Source organism: Scleropages formosus, chromosome 9 (genome assembly GCF_900964775.1).
Source record: "Scleropages formosus chromosome 9, fSclFor1.1, whole genome shotgun sequence".
Taxonomy (NCBI): domain Eukaryota; kingdom Metazoa; phylum Chordata; class Actinopteri; order Osteoglossiformes; family Osteoglossidae; genus Scleropages; species Scleropages formosus.
Genome location: NC_041814.1, coordinates 14,825,319 through 14,848,517, shown reverse-complemented (window position 1 = coordinate 14,848,517; position 23,199 = coordinate 14,825,319). Strand labels below are relative to the sequence as shown.

Here is a 23,199-nt window from a genome sequence, read left to right as displayed (position 1 = left end):
GCATCTCGATGGGAGCCAGAATAAGGGGTGAATATGGGGTTGTATCCTGAACTGTCTGCTTTCCATTATATGCAGAGGAGGCAAGAAAGGAGACATCAGAGCCTTTGCATTGAATAGACTGTGACTGACTGCTTTGAGTTGAAAGATAGAAAAACCAGAGGAGACAGTTTATGGTTTGGAAAAAAACATTTTTTCCCCCCATGACACAACTAGCACATTTAGATCGGTGAGAAATAAGTCACTCTGCTGTGTGAAGCGTGAGGAATGGCAGCCGTGTGAAATGTTACTGTAATGACAGCAGTCTCAGGGAGTGTAGCGTATCCATGGGAACCATATGATGATGGAGAGGACCCGCTCTCTCTAGGGCTCTCAGATTAGGCTGGACAATAGTGTCCACGAATTGCGTAAAAGACAACTTTCCTTCTTTATCCATGAATGTGGGATATTTGTTTCAACACCAGTTTCACTGTAAAATAAGAGTAGGATCTCCTTTAATAATCAAATATTTCAGCATTAACACATCTTCCAAGCATTTTACATTATGTGGGGATTTTTGTATTCTGTATTCACCGTCGTTCTTTTGGAAATCAGAATATTTCCTGCATTTTTAAATTTTGTTTCAAGTGATTATGCAACAAATATTGTCGGTTTGGTTTTAGATCCCAGTGTACAAGCAACAGTTTCAATTGTATATTTGATATTTACCTTGAAATGTGCTGCTATAAGGAACCTCCTAAATCCACTAACTTCCTGTTTAATGCTGATATTGACACCTAACATACATTTTTAAAAGCCAAAATGTTTAAAAACGTTTTGCTGTTACTCTTAGTGTGTTAGAGTTTTGTCCGAGGAACAGCAAGTACATGTAGAAAAATAATTGCAGCATCAGTGCTTTATTTCAGCCTTTGTTTATGGCTGGGGGGAGTAGATGTAACTAAAGAGTGCATTTATTCAATCACACATCAAATACTACATGTGTGAAATTTATTCATCAGAAGAATAGTTTTGTAGTGAATTTCTACAGAACTGTAGCTAAGATACAGAAAAAACAAATCTTTTATGCGAACGTTTGTGGCTACTGCTGTATCGCAAAGAAAGTTTAAATTTATCTTTGTTACCTTGTGCATAAGCAGTTCTTGCTCCCATCTGGCAGAATTTCTGAAATATGCATGAAAGCATTATAAATATTTACTTCAGAGGACTTAGATTACATAGCTCAGTAGGCCGTTGCAGAGCTCAAGACAGATTAGAGAAAAGGGTGAGTGGACCGGGCTGCTGTTGGCAGTTAGAGAGATTTGTTACACACACCTATTGGTCGGTGGCTGAGCCATGGTAGCCCAGCGCGGCACCCGTACATGGACCTAGGACTGCCCAATGACACGCTATTCTTACAATGCTTGCTAAACACCTGTGTTGGAGAATGATTCTCTCTGTCTGCACCTTACCCCCATGCAGTCTGATGCCTGCTTGGCATCATGCATAATTCACACGGAGAGAAGAGTGGCCTCATATGATGGACTGAAGGTAGCTGCACTTAGCCCAGATATGGACTGCTGGAAGGGGGAGGGTTTGTGTGTGGATCTCAACGTTGGTCGTCAGGCCAGAGGTGGGGACTTGAGTCATGCTTGGGGAGTGATTCTTCTGCTCGAGCAGTTTGGCACCAGCCCCTGCTACGTGGAAAAAGCACCCCCAGCTGTGTTGAGGGAGCACTCAGGGACTTAGATGCTTAGGTGCTTTACACTGAAGTCCTATAGTACCGTTCATCCCCACATACCATAAAGTTGTGAGCCTGTGTATTTTGCTTTAGTGTTGGTCAGCAGGTTGTGAACTGACTTGTGCCCCAGCGTGCATTTTGTTGTAATTAAACCAGCCTGAAAAGATGAGCCAAAATAAATAATCACAGTATTTGGAATTCTGCGGTTTTCACAATATTAATCGATTGTGTAATATTTTCTCTAGATGCTGGATGTTGGGCGGGGGGGATGTTGATTGCTTACTTTGCCATGCTACTCTTTTATCCTAAATGGCAGCACTTCGGAGAAAATCCTAGTTTATTTTTGCCACCTCTTGTGAATCCAGATGCATGCAGTTGAGTGTGTAGGCAATTACTTCTAAATGTGGTGTTTAGAACTTTTAGTTCTCATTTTCATCTGCTATAATCAGTATAGTGCAGTGAACTATGTCTGACGTGGATTGTGGTTTTCTAGCCTCCAGGGAGCGTCTGCCATAAAATCTTCAACTCGGAGTTTTTCTTTTATTTATTTATTTATTTATTTATTTATTTATTTATTTAAAAAAAAAAAAAAGCAGGGTTCCTCACAGTTTATCCTGCACATTGATTTTGAAAGTTGAAGCGTATGTCAGCTGCATACCATCTTCGTTTGGCTTTCCACAGTGATTTGAATAGCAGACAGCGTGGATGCTAATGAGATCTGTGTGTACAGGACCTTCTCTATCCACTGAAGCTGATGGCAGCTGGTGAGGACACCTGCTCTAGAACAGTTCTGGATATGAATTTAACTGATTACAAGGATTAATTTGCCTCTCATTTCAGCCAGTGACTGAACAGTTTTGTGAGGCTGTATGATGATGGTTTCCTGTGAAGTTTCTGAAGGCATTGGAGTTTTGAGAAACTGGTGAGAGACCTCAGTCTGAACCCAGCTGTTTAGCAAGTTGGGCTGAACTCGGGGCAGCTAACAACCGAGCATACTTCCAAAGTCTGTTTCAAATACTTATGTAAGCTTCTCACTTAGTCCCCCACGGTACCTCCTATCTTCATTAGTTCCGTTTCCTCTTTGATCTTTTTTTTTTTTTTTTTTTTTTTTTTTTTTTGGTTTGTTACGGCCTTCAGAAATTCATAACCCGGCAGGTTTTCAGTTTAATTGGTTGAAACATAACCATGGGCTTCTTACATTTCAGACTAATTTGCGGTTGTGTATTTAACATTCACTAGATTCTAAGAAGTGCAGTTTTTTTTCCCGCCTTTGTTGTTACACTTCTGTTGTTTGTGTTGCTGTAGTGAAAATGTTAGTGTAATTTTGCAGCAACATTCCATTAGATTTTCTTGATCCCTTTATGAGAAACCAGCAAATTGTGTTCGATTCATGTTGAATTTTTGTATATTTTGTATATTAATCTTTCTTGAACTATGTATGGTTTCATTACGCTCCCTGTTGAAATGGCGATGTTCAAGTTTAGATAGCAATTAAGATAGCATGTGGGATGTGGAAAGTGCTTCTGCGCATCACTGATCATTTCAAGCACAGAGCTGAACGTTAAGCATTGTATTACTTGTGGCTTCAAGCCACTCATTCTTCTCCACTGATTTGGATAATATGATTGCAGTGTGTGTGTTTGTTCATGTGGTATAGGATGAAGCTGCTGTTGATTCCAGTGTAAATGTGTTGATGCCTTTTTTCTCCTTTTTTTTTTCTTTTTTTTTTTTTTTTTTTTTTTCCCCCTTCTCTTTCCAACTATGTAATATGGTCATATTAGAAGCTCATACTGGTTGGAAGTGGTTGTTTGGAGTGAGCTGTCAGTACTGTGGAAACAGAAGGGTGGCTTCGGTCAGTTTAATCTCATTAATGTGCATTCGCTTCTAGTCAATATTCATGTTGAGTAATAAACTCTGAATGCTATGTATTCCCTGTCTGTCTTTCCAGCCCATGCTATAAGAATATAAACACAGCTGGACTAATTTAACTTGTTTATTCACCACTTCATTACTGCTCAGACAGGCAAGACTCTGTACAGAATGCACAGGGTGTGTGTTGCGTATAATGGAGCTGCAGGTGGCACAGAGGTTCGAGCTAGCACCTCGCAAAGCCGAACGTGGCCAAGTTGAATCCAGCTCCTGGTTTAGTACCCTTGATCCAGATAAGCAAGAATAAAGTAAGAATACTTTGTTGTATCACTGAGTAAATGACAGTAAGGATGTGTGTGTAACATTCTGAATCATCTTAAACAAAGTAGCCAGCTAATAAAGGTTAGTAATAAACTTATTTAAAATATTATACAACATTATTTTGAAAGACAAGCCAATCTGACCTTTTCACATTTGATTTCCATGACATTATTTGATCTTGAAGGCTTTGGTCATTCTTCGTTTCATAATTTTTCTTGCAAAGCATAACATTTAAATACGTCAGGAAATTTATTCCTAACTCCTTTATAATAGGTTAAGACATGGTTGCTGTGTTCAAAGAAGGAAGACTGTGTGTTTCTAAAAAGGTTAAAAAATTCCTGCATATCACTGTGCCTGTGTAGCTAATTAGGAAGGCTGCTGTTAATGACAGTTTATTTAACAACCGTTACATTCCGTTCTTTTTTTTTACTTGCAACTATACTACACCGCCACAACAGTCAGAGAGGTAAAATAATCTGTTACAGAATTTACATGTTTGATTTACAGCACTTAATGAGTAAGCCTCTCCAACAAAAGGTCACTCGTCGATGTTTTTTCAGCAAACTGCGCTAAGGGATTAATTAAACATTTAAAAGCTCCCCAGCATTTCAGAGTGACTTTATTACTAGCGGGAAGTGCCGGCACACTCCTCCAATGTGCATGCTATGAGCCACCAGCAGTTTTTCACGTTTGGGCCTGATGGTTCCATTGATTGATGTCACACACTTGGACGAGAGTTGCCTGCGTTCCTTTCCACATGTTGCCTTCCTGGTGCTTGGCTCAGTGTCCAGACAAGTAGCGAGGGAGAACCAATGACACGCAGGGACTCCTTGCAACGATGTAGAAACATTGAGCGTTCAACCCAAGATGCCTACCCTACAGTGTGAATACCTGTTTTTAAAAATATTCCGAGTTTAGTTTGCGGTGATGCTGGCAGAGTCGGTTGGCTGGTGCCTCGTTAATCCCTAACTGTGGGTTTCTATGTGGGTTTAAATCCAACTGAGTCTTTGTGGACTTGGCATATTCTCCCCTTGTTCACACAGGTTTCCTCCAGGTGCTCCAGTTTTCTCCTGCAGTCCAGAGACCTATGAATGTGGTTGAAGTTAATCAGTAATTCTTTCTGCAACTGACTGCAGTAGAATATAAGTATATGAAGCTATATGAAATTGACACTGTACATGTCTAGCTTTTTTTGTACCATTTGCTTGCTGTGAGGTCTTATGCCGTATCAGGTCAGAAGAGCCCCCGTCCACCATTATTCAGTGTGTGTGCTGGTCTAAGCACAGACAAGATGTAGGGAGGACTGCACCCATTACAACACTGCGTCAGGCTTATTGGGCTCTTATTGGATCCAAGTTGATCAGTATGTATATTCATTCATCAGTTCATCATAATAATTGCAGTTATTGCATCAGCTGAATATTATTGCATTTGCTTTTAGTGTCTTCCCGGGCCAAGCTGTTCTCTGCCAACGTGGGGCTTTTTGAGAGACACTGAATTCTGAATAAAACATCTCTTGTCCTTGGACTGAGGGGCATGTTTAATTGCTTACTGCTGTGTCCTGTAAAAATGCCCTGGAGAGGGATGTTACTGTTCAGACCATCTGTCTTTGGTGGAGACTTGCACAGAGTGGTGGTTGTTGGGGTGGAGTTTGGGCTTCAAGGGGGAACTTGGTCCTTGACAGACAGCATGCGCTTGGCTCTTGAACCCCCCCCCACCACCACCACCTAATCCCACGTTCTTGGCCAACTGCTGCCTTGCTTTTATTCTAGGATGTCAACTCCCAAAGCTCTCTGCAAAACTACCATCTGAGAGCTTCCGGTGTCAGCTCTTTTGGAGAAGAGAAATGATGATTAAGATTACAGACCTACACCCACCAGGCAAATGATTTTTACCATCCATTGTCTTATGTTCTTTTCAACTGGTCACTAAGATAAAGAGAAGCACAAGAACATATCACTGTGGTCAACATATTATCCAGGATCAGCTGGGAGGTTTGTGGTTTCAGACTGTCAGTTTGTCTTCTCATTGATTAGATTCTTGATGTGTCTGTCTGAAGCTGGACCAGTAATGTATTTTTACAGTCAAACTGCCCAGAAATTTTCAAAGAAAATAGTAGCACAGCAGCATCTGCAGATAAATCTAGAAAATTTAAAAAATAATTCTGCCCCCATTTTGGTGATTGATTGGCATAATGTAGTTTGTGCTTTATACAACGCAGTCCACTTAAACTGGAAGCCAGATGTAGCTTTCCTCCTCTACTCCACAAATGACAAATCAGTATTTTCCAGTTTTACACTTGCTCTACGAATGTTTATTTTAGATTTATTTGTACTGGAACATTTTAAGTTGATTGTCATGTGGCAAAGACCTGGTCATGACACTACATTGTGACACTGAACAGGACATTTATGGCAGAGATTGTTGTCCTGACTCAATGTTCAGAGTGTTGAATCATGGTCAAAATGCCTTTCCAAGAATTCAGCCCAACTGCCATTTTGAACCACTAAATGCAAACGGGGACAAAGGACAAACTGTGTTTCCTTGGTAACAAAGAGAAATGTTTTTGTTTGTTGCATCTTTGCAAAATTGTTCAGTTTTCATGTATAGTTTACAGTTTTTGCCAGTCTCAGTCACCATCAGTTGTGTGATACATCTTTATGGTGTTATGAATTGTGCAAGTTTGAGATAAACTGTGAATGCAAGTGGAGATCCTCCCCCCGAGTGTAGCAGTGAATGCTCTGCAGATATTTAATTTCTATGCTTTTCTTGTTTGGAAAAATTCACAAGGTCAGATGAGGTTTTTTTAATGTTTTACTGTTTGCTATGTGGATTATGATTTTGCTGTTTTCCCTTCATCTGAGTGTGATTGTTGGATTTATTACACACTGAAATGGAAAGATTTAATTTTGAAAAGTTAAAGGGATTGCATTATACTGTGTTCAGTTTGTGGGGGGGCACGATGACTCGTTGTGTTTGGCCTGTGCCTGCTTTTTGGTGGATCTGGGGTTCGAGTCCCGCTTGGGGTGCCTTGCAACGGGACTGGCATCCCGTCCTGGGTGTGTCCTCTCCCCCTGTAATCCTATGCCCTGTGTTGCTGGGTTAGGCTCCGGTTTGCCACAACACCGCTTGGGACAAGCGGTTTCAGTGTGTGTGTATTCAGTTTGTTGAAGTATGTACTGTATTTGTATTGGACAGCTGGTAGCGTAGTGGTCAGTGCTACTGTCTTTGGACCCAAAGGTCGCAGGTTTGATCCCCACCTCTGGCTGTAGTACCCTTGAGCAAGGTAAATACCCTCAATTGCTTCAGGGAAATTACCCAGCTTTATAAATGGGTAAATGATTGTAAGCATGTAATAATTGTGAGCTTAACATTGCAAGTTACTTTGGAGAAAAGCGTCAGCTAAATGAATAAATGTACCTGTATTTGTTGAGGTGAAAGTGAGAATTTTATTGTCTAATATTGTTTTGCCTCAGTATTCACTCTATACAGTGACACTGCACACCTTGGGAATTATTGTGTAAAAATTTATTTATGGGAATTTTTGTGAACTTAAGAGAGAGGTGTGTTTTGCAGCTGTACCATTTCTGATGATGTACTGAATGTTCTGCAGGTATAAATCTGTTCATTTCCCCACTAATCTATTTGTTCCACGTATGATAAGGTATCTACACAGAAGGTGTAGACTGTCAGCAATCCATTGGCTGCTTGGGGCTCGAATAGAAAGTAGAAACAGGATTTGCTAATGTATAATTTTCCTGACACTTGTTTTACTTTAAGCAACCAGTGATGCTGATGAAAAAATTCTCACTGCTATGGTTGCAGAGGTTGCCTAGATTCATGTGGCTGTGTGAGAGAAGCTGTCCACGTACTATCAGTGCTTCATGCTCAACTTCCTTATCTTGGCTGAATAGGTATCATGACCTTGGAATCTAACACTGGTTACTAGACCCTGAGCACATCAACATTTGTAGTGCATGCATGTGCGTGTTTGTCATTTGATTACTGTTTGACATGTATATTTTATTAATGCATTTATTTTTTGTGCTTTCAATTTTAGATTCTGATAAGATACAGGCACTGTTCTGCAGACATCTTCCTTATATATGGACGGCACGGTGGCACAGCGAGTAGCGCTGCTCTCTCACAACACTGGGGTGGTGCGAAAGAACGTGGGTTCGATCCCCACTCAGTCTTTGTGGAGTTTGCACGTTCTCTTTGTGTCTGTGTGGGTTTCCTCCGGGTGCTCCAGTTTCTTCCCACAGTCCAAAGACATGCTGTTCAGGTTTCCCAATAGTGTGTGAATGACACAGAGAGAGTATGTTTTACTGATGTATGGATGAGTGACCCATTGTGAGTAGTGTATCTAGTAGTGTAGGTCACTTTGGTGAATAAGGTGCGTGGGCTAGTAACACTACATAGTATCCATTGTAAGTCGCTTTGGAGAAAAGCGTCTAAGTGAATAAATGTATATCCTAAAGAGATATAAACAATGTTGTGGTTTCTTGATTTATTCTAGGGTAGGGGGTAATTGATTAGAGAGTGAGTGTGTGTATACACACACATATAGAGAGACACATCCACACACATTTTCCTGAAAGGAGCATAATGCCCACAATCCATCACCCTAAGAGGGTGAAGTCAGTCGCCTGGCCTGCCTCTGTTCCGTGGGGAGCCGCACACTCAGCCTCTCACCCATTGCTTAGTGTTTTTAGTGGCCAATGAGGCAAACAGTATGAAAAACTATCCAACAAAAGACGACAGTGTGTTTTCTAACATTTGATAAGCACTGTACACTCTCATGCAATATGAGGAACAAGCAGTTTCATTTTTTTGTTACCTTACAGCTTGTAAGTTTGACTTTAGCAAGTCTAAATTAAACAGGTTGGACAAACCTGTTTGAAACGCGCTGTCACCAGTCTCCTGATAACTTCAGCATTTGTTAGCTCATTTAGCATCGAGACAGTTAGTGTGGCTGCCTGCATTATCGGCCCACTCTTTGCCGGTATCTCGGGTAATGGGGGAGCCTGCTGTGCTTCAGCTCTCTCCTGATGGACTTTGCCTGCACTATCTCTGAGGTATTGACTGCTCTATTTGCACAGCTCTGACCTCTATTCATAGAAGGACTTGATGAAAGGGAGTGCATACTGCATCACTGCTGAAACGTCCCAACCTAACTGTATGATATAGATTATATTACATTTATTCATTTAGCTGATGGATTTCACCAAATCATCTTACAATATTGAAATAATTACTTTGTCCCTTTATATGGCTGGGTGATTTTTATTATTCTTTTATTAATCTTTTTTTATTTTATTGGTGCAATTACCTTGCCCAAGAGGAAGTGGCTTGTAACCTCTGAATCGAAAGGCAGGAACTCAAACAACTGGGCTACCTTTATTGTCACTGTGAATCATTACTGAATTTGCTTCGCACTAATGCACCTTTTTAAAGTTCATGCACGCCAAGATTTTCTCCAAACAGAAATCCTGCACTTACTGAACGTGCTGTTTCATTGAGATGATGAATTTGTCATATGTTACTATGACTCGCACAGCATGTTCAGCTCTGCTCTCTGTAATTGCCATTGGTTTTTTTAAATTCCATAGTTTTCAACATGAATGTTTGTGCGTTTTGTTAGCTGAAACATTTACTTGCAAGCTATATGCTTCCTGTACTGTTCTTTTGCCATATGGTGCCTTTGTTTAGCCTGTGACTCCTCTGCTGCTTAATTGTGCTGGAGTATGCCAGACACTTGTATTTTGTTGTGAGCTCGGACTAAGGGGCAGCTGGTCGTATCTCTTCTGTTTTACAGCAGTCATTTTCACACTGCCATTAGTTATATTTGTATGTTTTTCTCCAATTTGTGTACATTCATGGTGTGTTTGGTGTTATTTCCTGCCCTGATTATTAAAACAAATCAATTATATACTGTGAAATTTACACCCGTGCTTTCAGTGTCCTCCCCATGATTGTATGGTCTTATGGATGTGGCATAGCTGGCAGAGTCTGGGGGGCCTTAAATTTGGTCTCTACAGCTGCTCTACCTGTTAACTCATGGAGTGGTGTGTTTTCTTTCCCTAACGTCCTGGTACTAATGTTGCTCTTTTTCAGCATTTGACAAAAAAGCACACTGATTAATGTTAGTTTTTAGTGTATGAAAATGTTCCTTATGTGTCACCTTGTTTGTTTTGTTTTTTTTTTTTTTTTTTATATAAATAAGTTTTTGTAATTTTCCAGAGATATTGATTTTGCATTAGTTCGTCTATTCATTGAAACACTATGACCAGCATCTCTTCATTACTCCTCTCCACTGGATGCTGTTTGTCAAGGTGGTGATAGCAGAAGGAATGTTTGTATTTATATTTTCTTTTATTTATCTTTGGTAGGCTGCTTAAAGCAGGTGGGAACGGATTTCAGCGCAGATGATGGTACAAAAACCATTTGGTTGATGTCTAGGAATACGTTAGCGATGTATGTGCAATTTCTCTCATAAATATGTTGAAATGCCAAACTAAGTTTAAACCCTGGAAACGGGCAGGCAGGTGGTGCAATGGTAGAAATTTTATCTGCACGAGTAGTTGATTGATTAGCTGCATAACTATTTGCCTTTAGATCTGCTGATTCATTTACTACTGAAAAGCCTCCATAATTACAAGGCGCACTGATGCTTTTATGCTGTATGTTTCCAAGGCCAGAGGCACTGCAGACCGCACAGTATGGATGAAGTAATCCAGTTAGAGCATATCAGGAAGCAGTCTCTCATTAGAAGCAGAAAATTGAATTGAGCCCCCTGTCCATCCACCTCTCGGTTTTCTGGCCTCTGCAATACCATTGTGAAGCTGCAGATCACGAAGCATTCAGTAGTTTTTCTTCCACTCTGTCCTTCATCAGAATGGTATTCCTCCTTGCCTTGGGATTGATCAACTGTAGTTCCACATGTTTCTCTGGGTTGTTTTCATGTGAATTGCTTACTCAGATGGCTTGTCCTTCCTCACTGCTTTTTTTTGTGTCATGTGGTTTTTTTTTTTTTTTTTTTTTTTTTTTTTTGGTGCCATCTTCAGGGTCTAGTGATTATTTACCCTGCTGCTTTATTTTCACTTCCCAGGGATGACATCAGAAAACAAAACTTTTCATACTAGTGTAGCTGGTACTATAGCATACCACTACCTGCACTATCCAATAGGTTGTGGACTGCTAGATTTCCCCTTGGTCTTTGAAGGATTCTATTTTGAGCGTTATGTGTTTAAAAGGCTTTTATAGTCCATGTTTCTTTATTTTGTATGGTTTTTTTTTAATTTTGTTAACTTGCAGTGAGGTGCTGAATGAGGAGATCTTTCCTGGTGTGAAATATATCAGTATTTCCTCCAGCACTCTCCTCCTCCCTCAACAGCTAGTCTGCTTTGTCCTGCTGGTATAGTAACAACCTTGAGCTGACCTAAACCTTTACTCTGTTTTCCCAAAGGATGCCTCTTTCTTGCACCTCCACTTTATAGTACTACAGTGCCTGCAATCAGTCACATGCTTCCTGGTTGCTTTTCTCCTACTGGCAGTTTGAATTAATGTGTTATGGCAGACTGAGAAATGGATGGTGTAATGTAATTAGGTGAGCTTTCTATCTGCAATGGGAATCTCCATGCCCCCTTCTGCAAGCTTTGAGAGGAGACTGTTATCCTGTGGAGGAGCTTCTCTCATAGCATAAAGCTTTCTGGGTTATCCAGCCAGTAGCCTTGCTCTGAAATTGGGAAACCGCTTCTCCTTGCTGGAAGCTTAGAGGGCATTCCTGGATGAATGTGATGTAGCAGGTGCAGCAGAGATATGTCTGCAGTAGGCTGTTAATGCTGGAAATAACTTGTAATTATTTCACTAGGTTGCCATATCTGCACACATACAGGGAATGGCAATAATGGTGAAAATGGGACTCTTTGATTTTCTGCCTGGTGAATGATTTCACGGCCAACTTTAACAGGCAGTCGTGTTAAGGGCTCATTCTAAACCTCTCGTCAGGTTGCCGCGCCTCTCTATTGTGGTGCTGTGAAGCCCACGGGCAGTGAGAGGTGGTGTGTGCTCACTGTGATGAACTCTATTTGGAAATGTGGCTCTGGGCATGAGGGCTCCTCTTTGACACACTGTGAACAGTCCCAGCTCTCTTTTGCTGTGAGTCTTGTATGGCCAAGTTTCTTAATTCATTCCTGGCCAAAGTTTCAACCTTCTACAGCCTAAGTGCACTGCACCTCTGCAAAAAGATGGTTCGGATGGGGGGGATTTTACTTTTCATTCTTAGATGCAAGACAGTTATGCACTGTAACTAATGGTTGTCACGTGTAATTTTAACAAGATGGACATCCTGTGTTTTTGCACTGCATAAATGGTATTTTTGAGCCCAAGCAGCATGGTTCTGTACAGCCCACACCATAGTACCACTAGTACCTTTGTCAATGTGAGTTCACTGATGCTCTTTATTCATGGTAGATACACAGCACTTGTTTCTGCTACAGTCACTGCAGTGCAGGTGACTCTAAGGAACCTGGTCTCCTCCCTCTTGTGTTTGTTTGAACAAGCCTCTGTGCTATATCTGTGAAGACCCGGTGCCCTTTGTGGATGTTCTTTGCCTCAGCTAAGAAATTGGCTCCTGCATCCAGCCTGTGCTGAGTGCTCTTGCATCCCTGTTCTTTTACCCTGAAATATGTTGTTTGATTGCTGTCTGTTGGTCTGCAGCTCTGTGTTGATTTCACAGTTCCCTGTAATTCAGCTGCATGTCATGGACTCTGCATCCTTCCTGTCCCTCTATCCTGCTTCTTTGTGTTTAAAGGTTTTTGTTTTTCTGCTGTTCATCTCAAAATGGAATTGAGCTCCCATTATATTTGATAAGTTTGCACTGGTTGATGGAAGACCCAGTGTTTTCACTTGCAATCAAAGCACTTATATTGACCCACTGTATTGAGTGCTGTGCTTCACTGCACTGCATGTGGATGAATAAATGTTGCTGCAGCTTGTTGATCTCTGAATATTTCTTTAATGATTCCTAAAACTTTGTACTAATGCCAGGTCATTATTTTCTACAGCTTCTGAAATCAATGACGTGGAATAACATTTTCACCAAAATGTTCACCCTTGAAATCTCACTAGTGCCAGTTGGTTTGTTTTTCTTAGTCAAAGGTCATATATGTGTGTTTCTGAGGTATCAGCTGTTAACTGATTGGCAGTACATTAATTACCATGCAGAATGACCAAAGAACTTTACGTTTATTTCAGTTGTGGTCATTGTTTGCTCATGTAGCTGATGCCTTTATCCTTCAGAGCAAAGATACTGAACTAAATTCAGAGCAAAAGAGAGGAGATGAGCCCACATTGAGATGTGGAAGGTAATGAATGACCAGCAGATGAGCAGCAACAAATGCTACATCAAATGAGCAACACATGAAATGCACAGCAGTTATTTTCAACAAAAAAATAAAATGGCAATAAACAAACTCAGCATTAGGGTGCCCTTTGACAACCTTTCAGTCACATTTTTATTAGTGCAACAGTCCTTTTGATTCTTTGGAAATTAGCATTGCCATAAAATTATTAATTTGTCAGTTGGGAAGAAATTTATTATTTATTATCTGGTATGGTGTGGATGTGTGATCTGAATGGCCTGAAATGGAAGGTTAGTGATATATCACTATATCTTTACTGTCCCAATAAAGAGCCTTCCCAGTGGTAGTGGTCCTTACCAGGTCTGTTAACTATATGTACAGTAGCAAGCATTTTAGACTTAATCAGATGACCTGATTGCTAAAAAGACCTAACAAAATTACTTTGTACTTATTGAGTTCATTGAGTGCAGCCTGATGATGCAAGGAAATTACTGACTTTAACAAGCAGATGCTATTATTTCCTTGTATCCTTTTTACTTAAGATAAAAGATATGGAATCCAGTTCCTGTCTGTATTTGACCTGTAGCCTTCTGCTCCAGAGCGGTAAATTGCACACACTTTGACCATAAGATGTTCGCCTTGGAATCCTTTCTATGTTTACAGGTGGTTGTTGGGCTTTTTCTGTCTTTTGAGGCTTTAACTCTTGGAGAGATTCTGGACTGACACACCCCACAGGGCTTCCCACTTTAGACTCATCATAAAGGGACAATGCAGTGGATGTTGAACCCCTGAATATCTGGCCGTCCATCAGCACCACATAATTCCACATGCACTTGTAAATCTGCTGACATAGTGATTGGTCATCACTCAGCATCATGATGTAAAATGGAGTGAAACATCTTTTCTGCTGACTGAGAGATATGATTGCCCTGGATGAAACTTCAGTATTGATCCTGACAGGCATCTTAATTAACCTCTCCTAATGAAGTGCAGGCACAGAATGTGGTGGAACGTATATCTTAATTAAACCCCCATTCTGGGGGTATGTCTCTTTCTTTGACCGTTACTCCATCTCTGTCTCCTGGTTACAGTGCCATGTGTGATTTTCCCCCAGAACATCAGTAGTTCTTCTGCCTCATGTCTATATCCAGCCTACTACTCCTCTTTCTTCCTTTTCCTCTCATGCTGTGGGCACTTCAGAGAGGCCTTTTCCTGAGGAAGAGGTTGCAGGAGACAAGTGGATCCTTTGGGCCACATGCTGACACATCCACGTCATCTACCTAAAACAATTTGACCCTGCTGACACATAGAAGTATCGGACACACAGATATTGATTGTACTTTTCTCCTTCCTTGTTCCTTCCTCTTCTCCTGCACAGCTCTCCCTTTTGGATCCTGCAGCTTGTTGTTTGTGTTCAGCCGGTTGAAGGAGCAGTGCTGATCTTAGTGGCCAGTGGGAGCATGCCTTGGTGACAACAACGGGTCCAGTTGTTTGTATGGGGTCGCTGCAGGCACTGATCTTCCTTCACAGCTCCTTGCCCAGGGCTATGTTACCGGTCTAAAAGCAGGGAAGAAGCTTCAGAGACATATCCTCCTCACTAAATGGGAAAATATTCAGGAATTTTTAGTAGTTATGAAACAAAATGTGATAAAATGCAAGGCATTCAAATATTGCTCTTGCATGTGTAATGGATGATGGCTGCAAACTACACAGTAGTAGGTGACATTATCTGCTCAAATATTTGTGATAAATAATTAATCAGTCCAGCCTCATGTCAGTGAAGTCATGATTAATTTATTGCAGTACAATAAGGAAGCATGAACCACAGGTCTATGTGGGAAATCTGACTGCTGAGAGTGTTTGGCTTTCTGTGTGTGTGTGTTTGAGAGAGAGAGAGAGGAGGGGACTGTGAAAACGGGGTCCCTCTTGTGTCCAGAGCAGCTGGACTGCAGTTACAGTGAGGAGCTGGCTGCGTGGGGCATAAAAGAGCGTGCGAGAGAGAGTGGAGGAGGGGCTTTGATTCACCCATTCATTTTATGCAAATCCAGCACTGCCTTCCTTGCATCCGATAGGCTGCCCAGCTTAACAGTTCATCCGACAGGCGACAGAGCTGTGCTGTGCCGAACACTTGAGTTCAGCGGAGGAGTATGGGTAGCAGAGAGTGGAGGATGAAGAGAGGGAGCACATTGCGAGAGGAGTAGCATCCAAGCACCAGCTGATGACATAGGGTGTTCTGAATGTGGAGCACAGAGTGAGTGTACGAGCCAGAGAAATCTGGCAAAGGGTACGGGAGAACAGCCCTGCAGGGAGACATGCAGTGAAGGACAAGTGACGGCAAGACTGTTTGCTGCTGCTCTGGACTCTTTCTACAGCGATTCTACAATATTTCCTCATTCCTAAATTTGGATGCTGTGACTGCAGGGGACCCAAGAGAGAATGTGCTGCTCAACGTTTAACGACAGTTTCTCTCGGGACCTGTTGGGGAAACTCACGGATCTGCCGGGGCAGCTCCTATCCAGCCCCCTGGCTGGTGCAAAGGAATCTCGCTACTCTGGTTTTCCTGGCTTTTTGTGAACTGTGGCTACTCTGTCTAGATCATAACAGAGCGTGGGTAGTAGTGAGTTCTTCTTTCTCTTTGTTTCTTTTTTACACCACCTTTGAGCTTTGGGAAAACAAACCACAGAAAAGCTAACTATCCCCAGGCTGTGTGGACCTTAGGCTTCTTTTTGAACCGTCTGGCTCTGTGTGTCAATCCAGTGATTTTCTCCAAAACCAGGAACACACAATCTAATAGTGAGAGAAAGCATTTTGGATTCTGAAGCCTGCTACTGTGGAGAGGAAGGTTTGGAAGAATTTTGTATGAACTCTTATTTTTGAAGGTGGGGCATATTTTTTACAAAAAGGACGAACGTAACCCTAAACAGATGACTTCCGGAAACGCTGCCTTCTTTTTCTTTTTCCCTTTTCTCTCGAAGTTATTTATGAGTTATGCAGTCATAACTATGTTTGAGTGAGCCAAGGAGGGAAAAGTGAGAAAACCTACCTGTGCTGTTGTAGGCCTCCACTAAGCTGGGTCAGCTTGAAACCCCATAACAGGGACAGATGCTGCAGTTTCTAACAGTGTTGTCCGCACAACCAGCACACAAGGAGAAAGACCAACGCGAGCCTCTTGCTGTGACTTCTTGGTTCCTCCTCTTTTTAATTCTGTGTTGTTAAGCAGTCTCTACATTCTAGTGAAGCAAATGAGATTGCATCAACCATCTTGTGCTATATACCACAACATCATCAAGACAATCTGCACATTTTTAAAAAAAAAAAAAAAAACGAACCTCATTAAAAACAACTAAGACTGCTGTTTTTCTCTTTGATGGATATAGAACACTAAGTATATTTTGGAAACATTGGCTGTGTGCTGAATCTTGGCGTTACCCACTTGTCTACTTTATCGTGAGCCTTCCAGACAGTCCATCAGTAGGAATGACATGCTACCAAAACCTTGTGTCAGTGTCCAAAATATGGAGCCAGCAATGCACCCGGGTTTGCTTACATTTATGAACACATGCTTTTAATGGCCCCACAGACTGTTTTGTGGCACTTTTGCGGGTCCGGGTGACGATCCAGTTCCCACAGTCTGCTGTGCTGTCCTTTGGAACTGCCAGCTTCTACCATTTTCACACGGAGTTGACTACCGCTTAGGGTTGGCAAATATGGATGACTCCAGCATCCTAAGACGTAGGGGCCTGCAGGTAAGGGGGTTGCTAGAAGGAGATTGTTTGGAGTTCCTCAAAGGACCTAGGAGACATAGGCCTGTAAGATTTCATGGATTTCTGAACCGCTGCATTGTATTGCTGCTGTAGTTTTTAAACCACATGTTTTATGTTTACATGGAACAACTTAGTTCAGTCTTGTTTCCAAGATCAAGTGCATAGGTTCATTGCTGCACTAAGTGTAAAATTGCTAAGTAGAAACCAGTAACGTGAAAAAGGTCTTTGTATCAGAGGAAGTCCTTCATTTGTTTGCTGTGACTCAAGGATGTTGATTGTACCCTGGACAGTGGTTGCACATTGGGACCCAGTGGTTCGGGTTCTGTTTGCAACTCATGCTTCATCTCTTCATCCCTCTTTATGTCCTTTGTGTCTCTGGTGACAAATGCAACAAACGACAGTTGTCGGCATGTTGGGATTTACAGTAAATTCCTGCACATGAAGAAACCCTGACCTGAGGGCCTCAGAGTCAAGTCTTCCCTTGCTGGTAGAGAAGGACCCACCCAAAGCAATTAATCAGACTATGTCATATTGAACTACACCTGTTCTTATTAAACCCCCCCCCTTCACTGCTTTTTTGAAAGCGAGCTAGAATCTTGAAGTGAACTGAGGTTTTCCTATTCTTGTGGGCTATAGCACTGATGGCATACTGGAGAATGTGGCTCACAAAGGCGCTCAGTCATTCCCATAATGCAGAGCATGCCAAAGTGTTTTGCAGTGGTGTCACATTACACTTTCCTGCACTGTTGTTGTTGCATTTCAAAACAAAAGGAATAGGGTTTCATATTAGAAACTCATAGAACACCACCCTATATGGGCCTCCTTTCATAGATTTATTCTAATAAACAGTTTACATTTTTATAGTAAAATATATATGTGTATAGCAAAATATGTTCTCTTTTAACCCTGTTGCAGTTCTTTAAGTGGAGATTGGTAGGAAAAACTTTCACTGCTATGCTAAAAATCTTGTTTGGAAAAAACAAAAATTAACAATTTCAATAGTAAGGAAACAGTGTTTTAAACTGAGGTTTCAGAAAGCATGGAAAAAGCCCTTTCTTATGAAGGAAGTCTTATTGTACATACATTTTATTGTTCTCTGTTCAAGCTTTACCTGCATGCTAGGAAAATGTCTGGACAAAATGCTGAAAAATCATAACTATGTCCTCATGAGTTTAGTTTGGCTGTAATTGTTGTTCAGTCATTTTGATAATCAGAAATATTTACATCTTGTATTATTGTTCTGTTTGTTTTGTTATCATGTTTATTTTTGATGTTTATGCTTTCACCAGAGAATGGGGTCTAGGAAAGGAGAGCCCTGGTGCAAATAGAGGAGGGATCATGAGTGTAGCAGTGTCACAGGGCCAACTCTTTGAAAACCAACTGAACTATGCGGGGTTCTCATTCTGCAAATCCCATCAGTAGGGCAGTGATAGGCAGCCTGGAGGCCAGGGTCTGGATCCAGCTCCCTCAGGAGCAAGCATGACCCTTCCCACACTTTCATTTGTACCTCATAGCTCTCCAGTCTATGCTGAAACAGTCCTTGGTAGCAATAGAAAGAAACAACTGGAAAAGGAAAAGAAGTTTTAAAGGATTTACATGTTGTGTTGTTTGTTGGCCTAACAAACCAAAAAAAGACATCTTTGCCTTAGATGATAAAAACCAAAAGACAGTTAGTAAATATAAACATTTTGTTCCTTAAACATTACTAGTGTTGTTGTTCTATGGCATAGTGAAATTACTGTGAGTTGACATTATTAGTGGTATTAATAGAAATACTGGCAAAATTTTCATGTTTGGGATGGCATGGTAGTACACCTGCTAGTGTTGGTCCCTCCTGGGACATGGGTTCAAATTCTACTTTTTATGTGTGGAATCTGTATGTCCTCTGGTTGCTTTGCCTTCATGCTGCCCTCCGAGTGTTTCAGGTGAATTGGTGACTAATTTTCTGTGCATATCTGAGTGAATGAGTGTGTGATTTCTCTGTAAGGGACTGGCAGTTGCATCAAGTCTATACCCTGCACCATTCCTTCTGTTCCTGGGATAGCGGCAGACCACTAACAACCCTGCACTGCTGTTATTGATAATGGCTGAGTGGATGGAATTTTCATGTGTCTGTGACTGGAGGTTCTAGTTGTATGAAGAGGTAACTGCTGATGGTTCTATGTGCTCAATTCTCTAGCACCTCTAGGGTGTTTCTACACACTTTAACATATATAAGACTGTATCAAAGGTTTGTAGAAATGTCAAGCTTTGTAAAGGTCTTTTGTGCGTAAATCTCCTTGGCTTCATAAACTGTAGTTCTGGCATAAAAGACTGTTCATTAGCCCCTCCTCTAAGTGATGTTTTGATTGACATCAAGAGTGTGTCTCAGTGCCGTTATCTCTTCACTACAGTGTTTTCCTTGCTGTAAATGTTAATTCAGTTAATCAGGAGGATCTGGGATTTTCAGGGAACTCATTTGCAGTGGTCCACATTGTTCTCATTGTTCGCGGACTGTCAGCGTCTGGATAAGCTGTAGCTTTTACCCAGCTGATAATGTTTGCCTATTTTTCACATGACTCACACTTGTCTTTCCATGAAAGTGTGTGATGGCTTGTTAGCCTTTCTGTCTGCTGTTGCATGCAACAACTGAAAAATATTCATATAAGCAAAAACTTCTCTCTCTCATAGCTGGATGTTGGGATGTTCTTGAAATCCAGTGTATGCAATGATATGGCAGTGAAATTTTCTCAAAAGTCTTCAGTTTTCTGTGTATACAATCCAGACATTTTTAAACCTGAGAAGTTTTCTTTTTAATGGATGCTGTGGGCAACTTGGATATGCACAGGGTTTTAATCAGTAAAGACTTCAGTTTAGACTTATAGCCTGATTCTTGAAAGGCTTTTATGTGCACAAGTTTCTTGTATTATATGGGTATAAAAAGAAATTAAATAAGATATTAATTCCAGGCTGCTCATTTATGTTAATTATAAACCAGATGTATTTTAAGGCTCAGCGCATTAAACCTCTGTTGCCACTGTGGAGGCACTGTATAAATGACCCATGACACTCACCAATATTAAATTTTGTATGTATAACAATTAGTAGGCTAATATTGAACATTTTAAACAGTTTCTTCACAATATGGATATATTCTGAGTCTTTTTACATTAGTTGCCATGGAGCCCAGATGTTTTAAGATCCCGGAAAGAAAACTAACATGGCTGTCCAATCTATAACCCAAGCAGTCTGAATGAATGGGCTTTATTGCCAAGTATGTTTACACATACAAGGAATTCGTCTTGGTGACAGAAACTTCCACAGCAATCTGCAGGCAGTTATAATGAAGCAAGTCATTCCTAGATCCCTGATCACATTGTCTATCCAAAGGATTAATATTATCTAGCAACAAGATCCTCTTGTATGTGTGGTGCATGCTGTGTCTTGCGGGCATGTCAGAGGAGCCTCAGCCTGCAGGCCGTGAGTGAATTGGTAGGGGGTGGTGATGTGTATCATGAGGGACACTAGCAGTGAGCTTTGTCACAGTCACCTGGTGGTTTCACTGATGTAAGGAATGGTGCCCAGGCATTTAATAGCCTTATGGTTTTAAGTACATATCTTAAGGTTCTGAAGAGGTGTGTATAATTATGATTTGTCTAAATTGTTGTCTTTCAACATGCGGGGCTCATGGAGAACACTGAGTCACGCCTGGGTGGGCGATAGTCGCAGAAACCACCATCTGGGCATTCATTAGGGTACAAGTGCCTCCCATGGGAAGGTGAGCAGTCGTGGGTAATGAACGTGGAAATGGCCAGCAATCAGCCCTTGCCGCCGGCTGCTATACCTCAAGTGCCTCGGGAGCCTGCATCTGTGTGGCTCACAAGCGCTGGGTCTCTTGGGAGGTCTTCTTTTATAATGTGTGATGTTTTCCTCTAGTTCGAAGGAACTGCTTCTTTGCTGCTTCTGTGTATTTTATTTTCATCTCAGTATTTGATCCCAGAATTGAGTGGTTGCACACATTTTTCTTGGCTGGCTGATTGTTCCCTTTGCCCACTTTTGGTTTTGATCAATGGCATTCTGCAAAGAGTGCTGCATCCTCTTTTCCCCTTCATTGTTTCAACTCAGCATGTACAGCATCCTGCTGTCCTGCTACTGGTTGTTTCTTTGTCTCCTGGAAAAAAAAAAAAAATGACTGGCTGGAGGCAGTCTTCTTAACCTGCTATTCCACATAGGGAGCAGGAAGAAGTTCTCGCTCTTCTCTAACCTTCTTTGTACATTTGTCTCACTCATAGACCCCTTGTTTTTATATCTCATTGTTTTTAGCAAGCTTTTATTTTCTTTGTCTCATGTATAGATCTTTATCATCTATTATCTCATTTATAGATTCCTTATTTTTTTCCTAATGTCTCTTATGGAACCCTTAACTTCCTCACCCTTCATTAGATGTTTATTTGTCCCCCCGGAGGGTCTTATTACTGGGCTAATATGTTCAGAAAAACACTGACTGACTTCATATATCAACCCTCAGCAGTCTGTCTGGCTCACAGTCCATTAGTCACAGGTCACCACTACACAGTGCCCTTACTTCATGTGAGTGTTACGACAACTTTCTTGTTGGAAACGTGATAATAGCTACACTGGGTGTTCCCGTCTGCATTTGATCAACACTTAGCTTTGGTTATTCTACAAGCATCTTTGTAGGCTGATGATAATACGAAACAGGGTTTTAAGTGAATGCCCCTCCAAGGATTGCCTAATGCCTATGTATTAACTATTTTCCTTATTTGTTTGTGTTCTACCAGATGTCTGTAGAAGGGTACAGTAATTCTAGTATTAGCAGCTGTTAAACTGCTGTAATGCTGGGCATCTTTCAATTCAAGTGGTAGATTTACTGCTGTTTTCATACAGTGACTGATTATGTTGTTAGGGTTTTTTTAGTTACATTACACTTCTCCGTTATTGTTCAGCTATAAATTACTGTGATTTAGTGTATACCAGTAAAACTGCCTGTTATGAATAAAGAATTCATTCTCTTGTGGTTACTGTAAATGGTGTATTGAGACACAGTTGTTTATAGTTGTGCCACTGTATTTATGAAAGCTGTTTGGTAGAGGAAGTTTTGCAGACTATACATTTTCATTAACTGTAAATCAAACTCTAACGATACATGAAATATAATGCTTAAATCCTTATATTGTCACAGGCCACAAGTTACTACATCCAGCATCATATCTGAAACAAGTTGGACTTTTTCTTAATATTTCCCCTATGGTCTCATTTTTAGATGGAACCAGGGTTCAAGCTGGCATTTTGAACATTCTTTTGCACATTAATTAAAAACTTATTCCACGTTCATTGTTCATCTTGGCACATTTTCAGACAGTGAAAGGTGCCATTATGGTTATGTCTCTGTCATTTGTGCCTGTTGCTGCTTAACATGACCATGGACCTCCTATTGCCTCCTGTCATTGAGCTCTTGCACTTCCTCCAGAGAATCATAAGCACATTTGTCACTTAATCCACAGAAAGCAGTCATTTAAATGTGGTAAATCTCATTAGCTGAGCTGAATATGTTGCAGCCCTCTTGAATGGCTGAAGAAGTGAGTTTAAGGGAGTCAGTCTTTTATTTGTTTTCTGTGCTGAAGATGTACCAAAAACATCTAGTTTTGCTTTTCTGTTGTACACTGTCAATTCCAGCAAAGAACTGTGAGAATAATTGGAATGAATTTGTGGAATATTTTACCTAGACTGACCCTGTTGAAACATTTTTGCTTAATGACTAGATTTCTCCCCCCCCCCCTCCATTTTGTGTATGTGTGTGTGTTTACACAGAGGCGAGGCAGAAGTTTCTGGGTTTGGATAGTGAGTCCAGCAAAACATTTATTCTGTTGCTGTCACCTTATTCTAAATTGTTATCCATAGTGTTTAGTGGTGCCAGCAGACCTGCATATAATTCGGCCACCCGAAACATTCCTGCTTAACCCTAGAGCATGCCCCAGAAAATTATTAGCGCGATCTTTATATATTTGTTTTGCGCCCGTCTTTGGAATGGCAGCAGCATGTGTTTTTTATTTTTAAGATTCTCCTAGAAATTCCAGTCACTTAGGTGGAGTCATATGGAAGCAACTTCGGCATGACAGCGACGTGGGCTCTGGTATGTGTAGGTCAACCTGTTGGGTAGTGCCTG

At 41.0% G+C, this 23,199-nt stretch overlaps 1 protein-coding gene across 6 annotated transcripts in view; it reads left to right on the top strand.

Annotated features, from left to right (window-relative positions):
• mast2 (microtubule associated serine/threonine kinase 2) overlaps positions 1-23,199 on the top strand; it is a 103,232-nt gene that overhangs the window by 26,587 nt on the left and 53,446 nt on the right. The window contains exon 1 of one of the 6 annotated variants that reach the window (XM_018754190.2): positions 16,528-17,015. The exons of the other annotated variants lie outside the window; for them this stretch is intronic. Coding sequence (XP_018609706.1) covers positions 16,977-17,015 — 39 coding nt within the window. The 5' untranslated portion in view covers positions 16,528-16,976. Of the gene's footprint in view, positions 1-16,527; positions 17,016-23,199 lie in introns of those variants that run through there. 6 annotated transcript variants of the gene reach the window in all.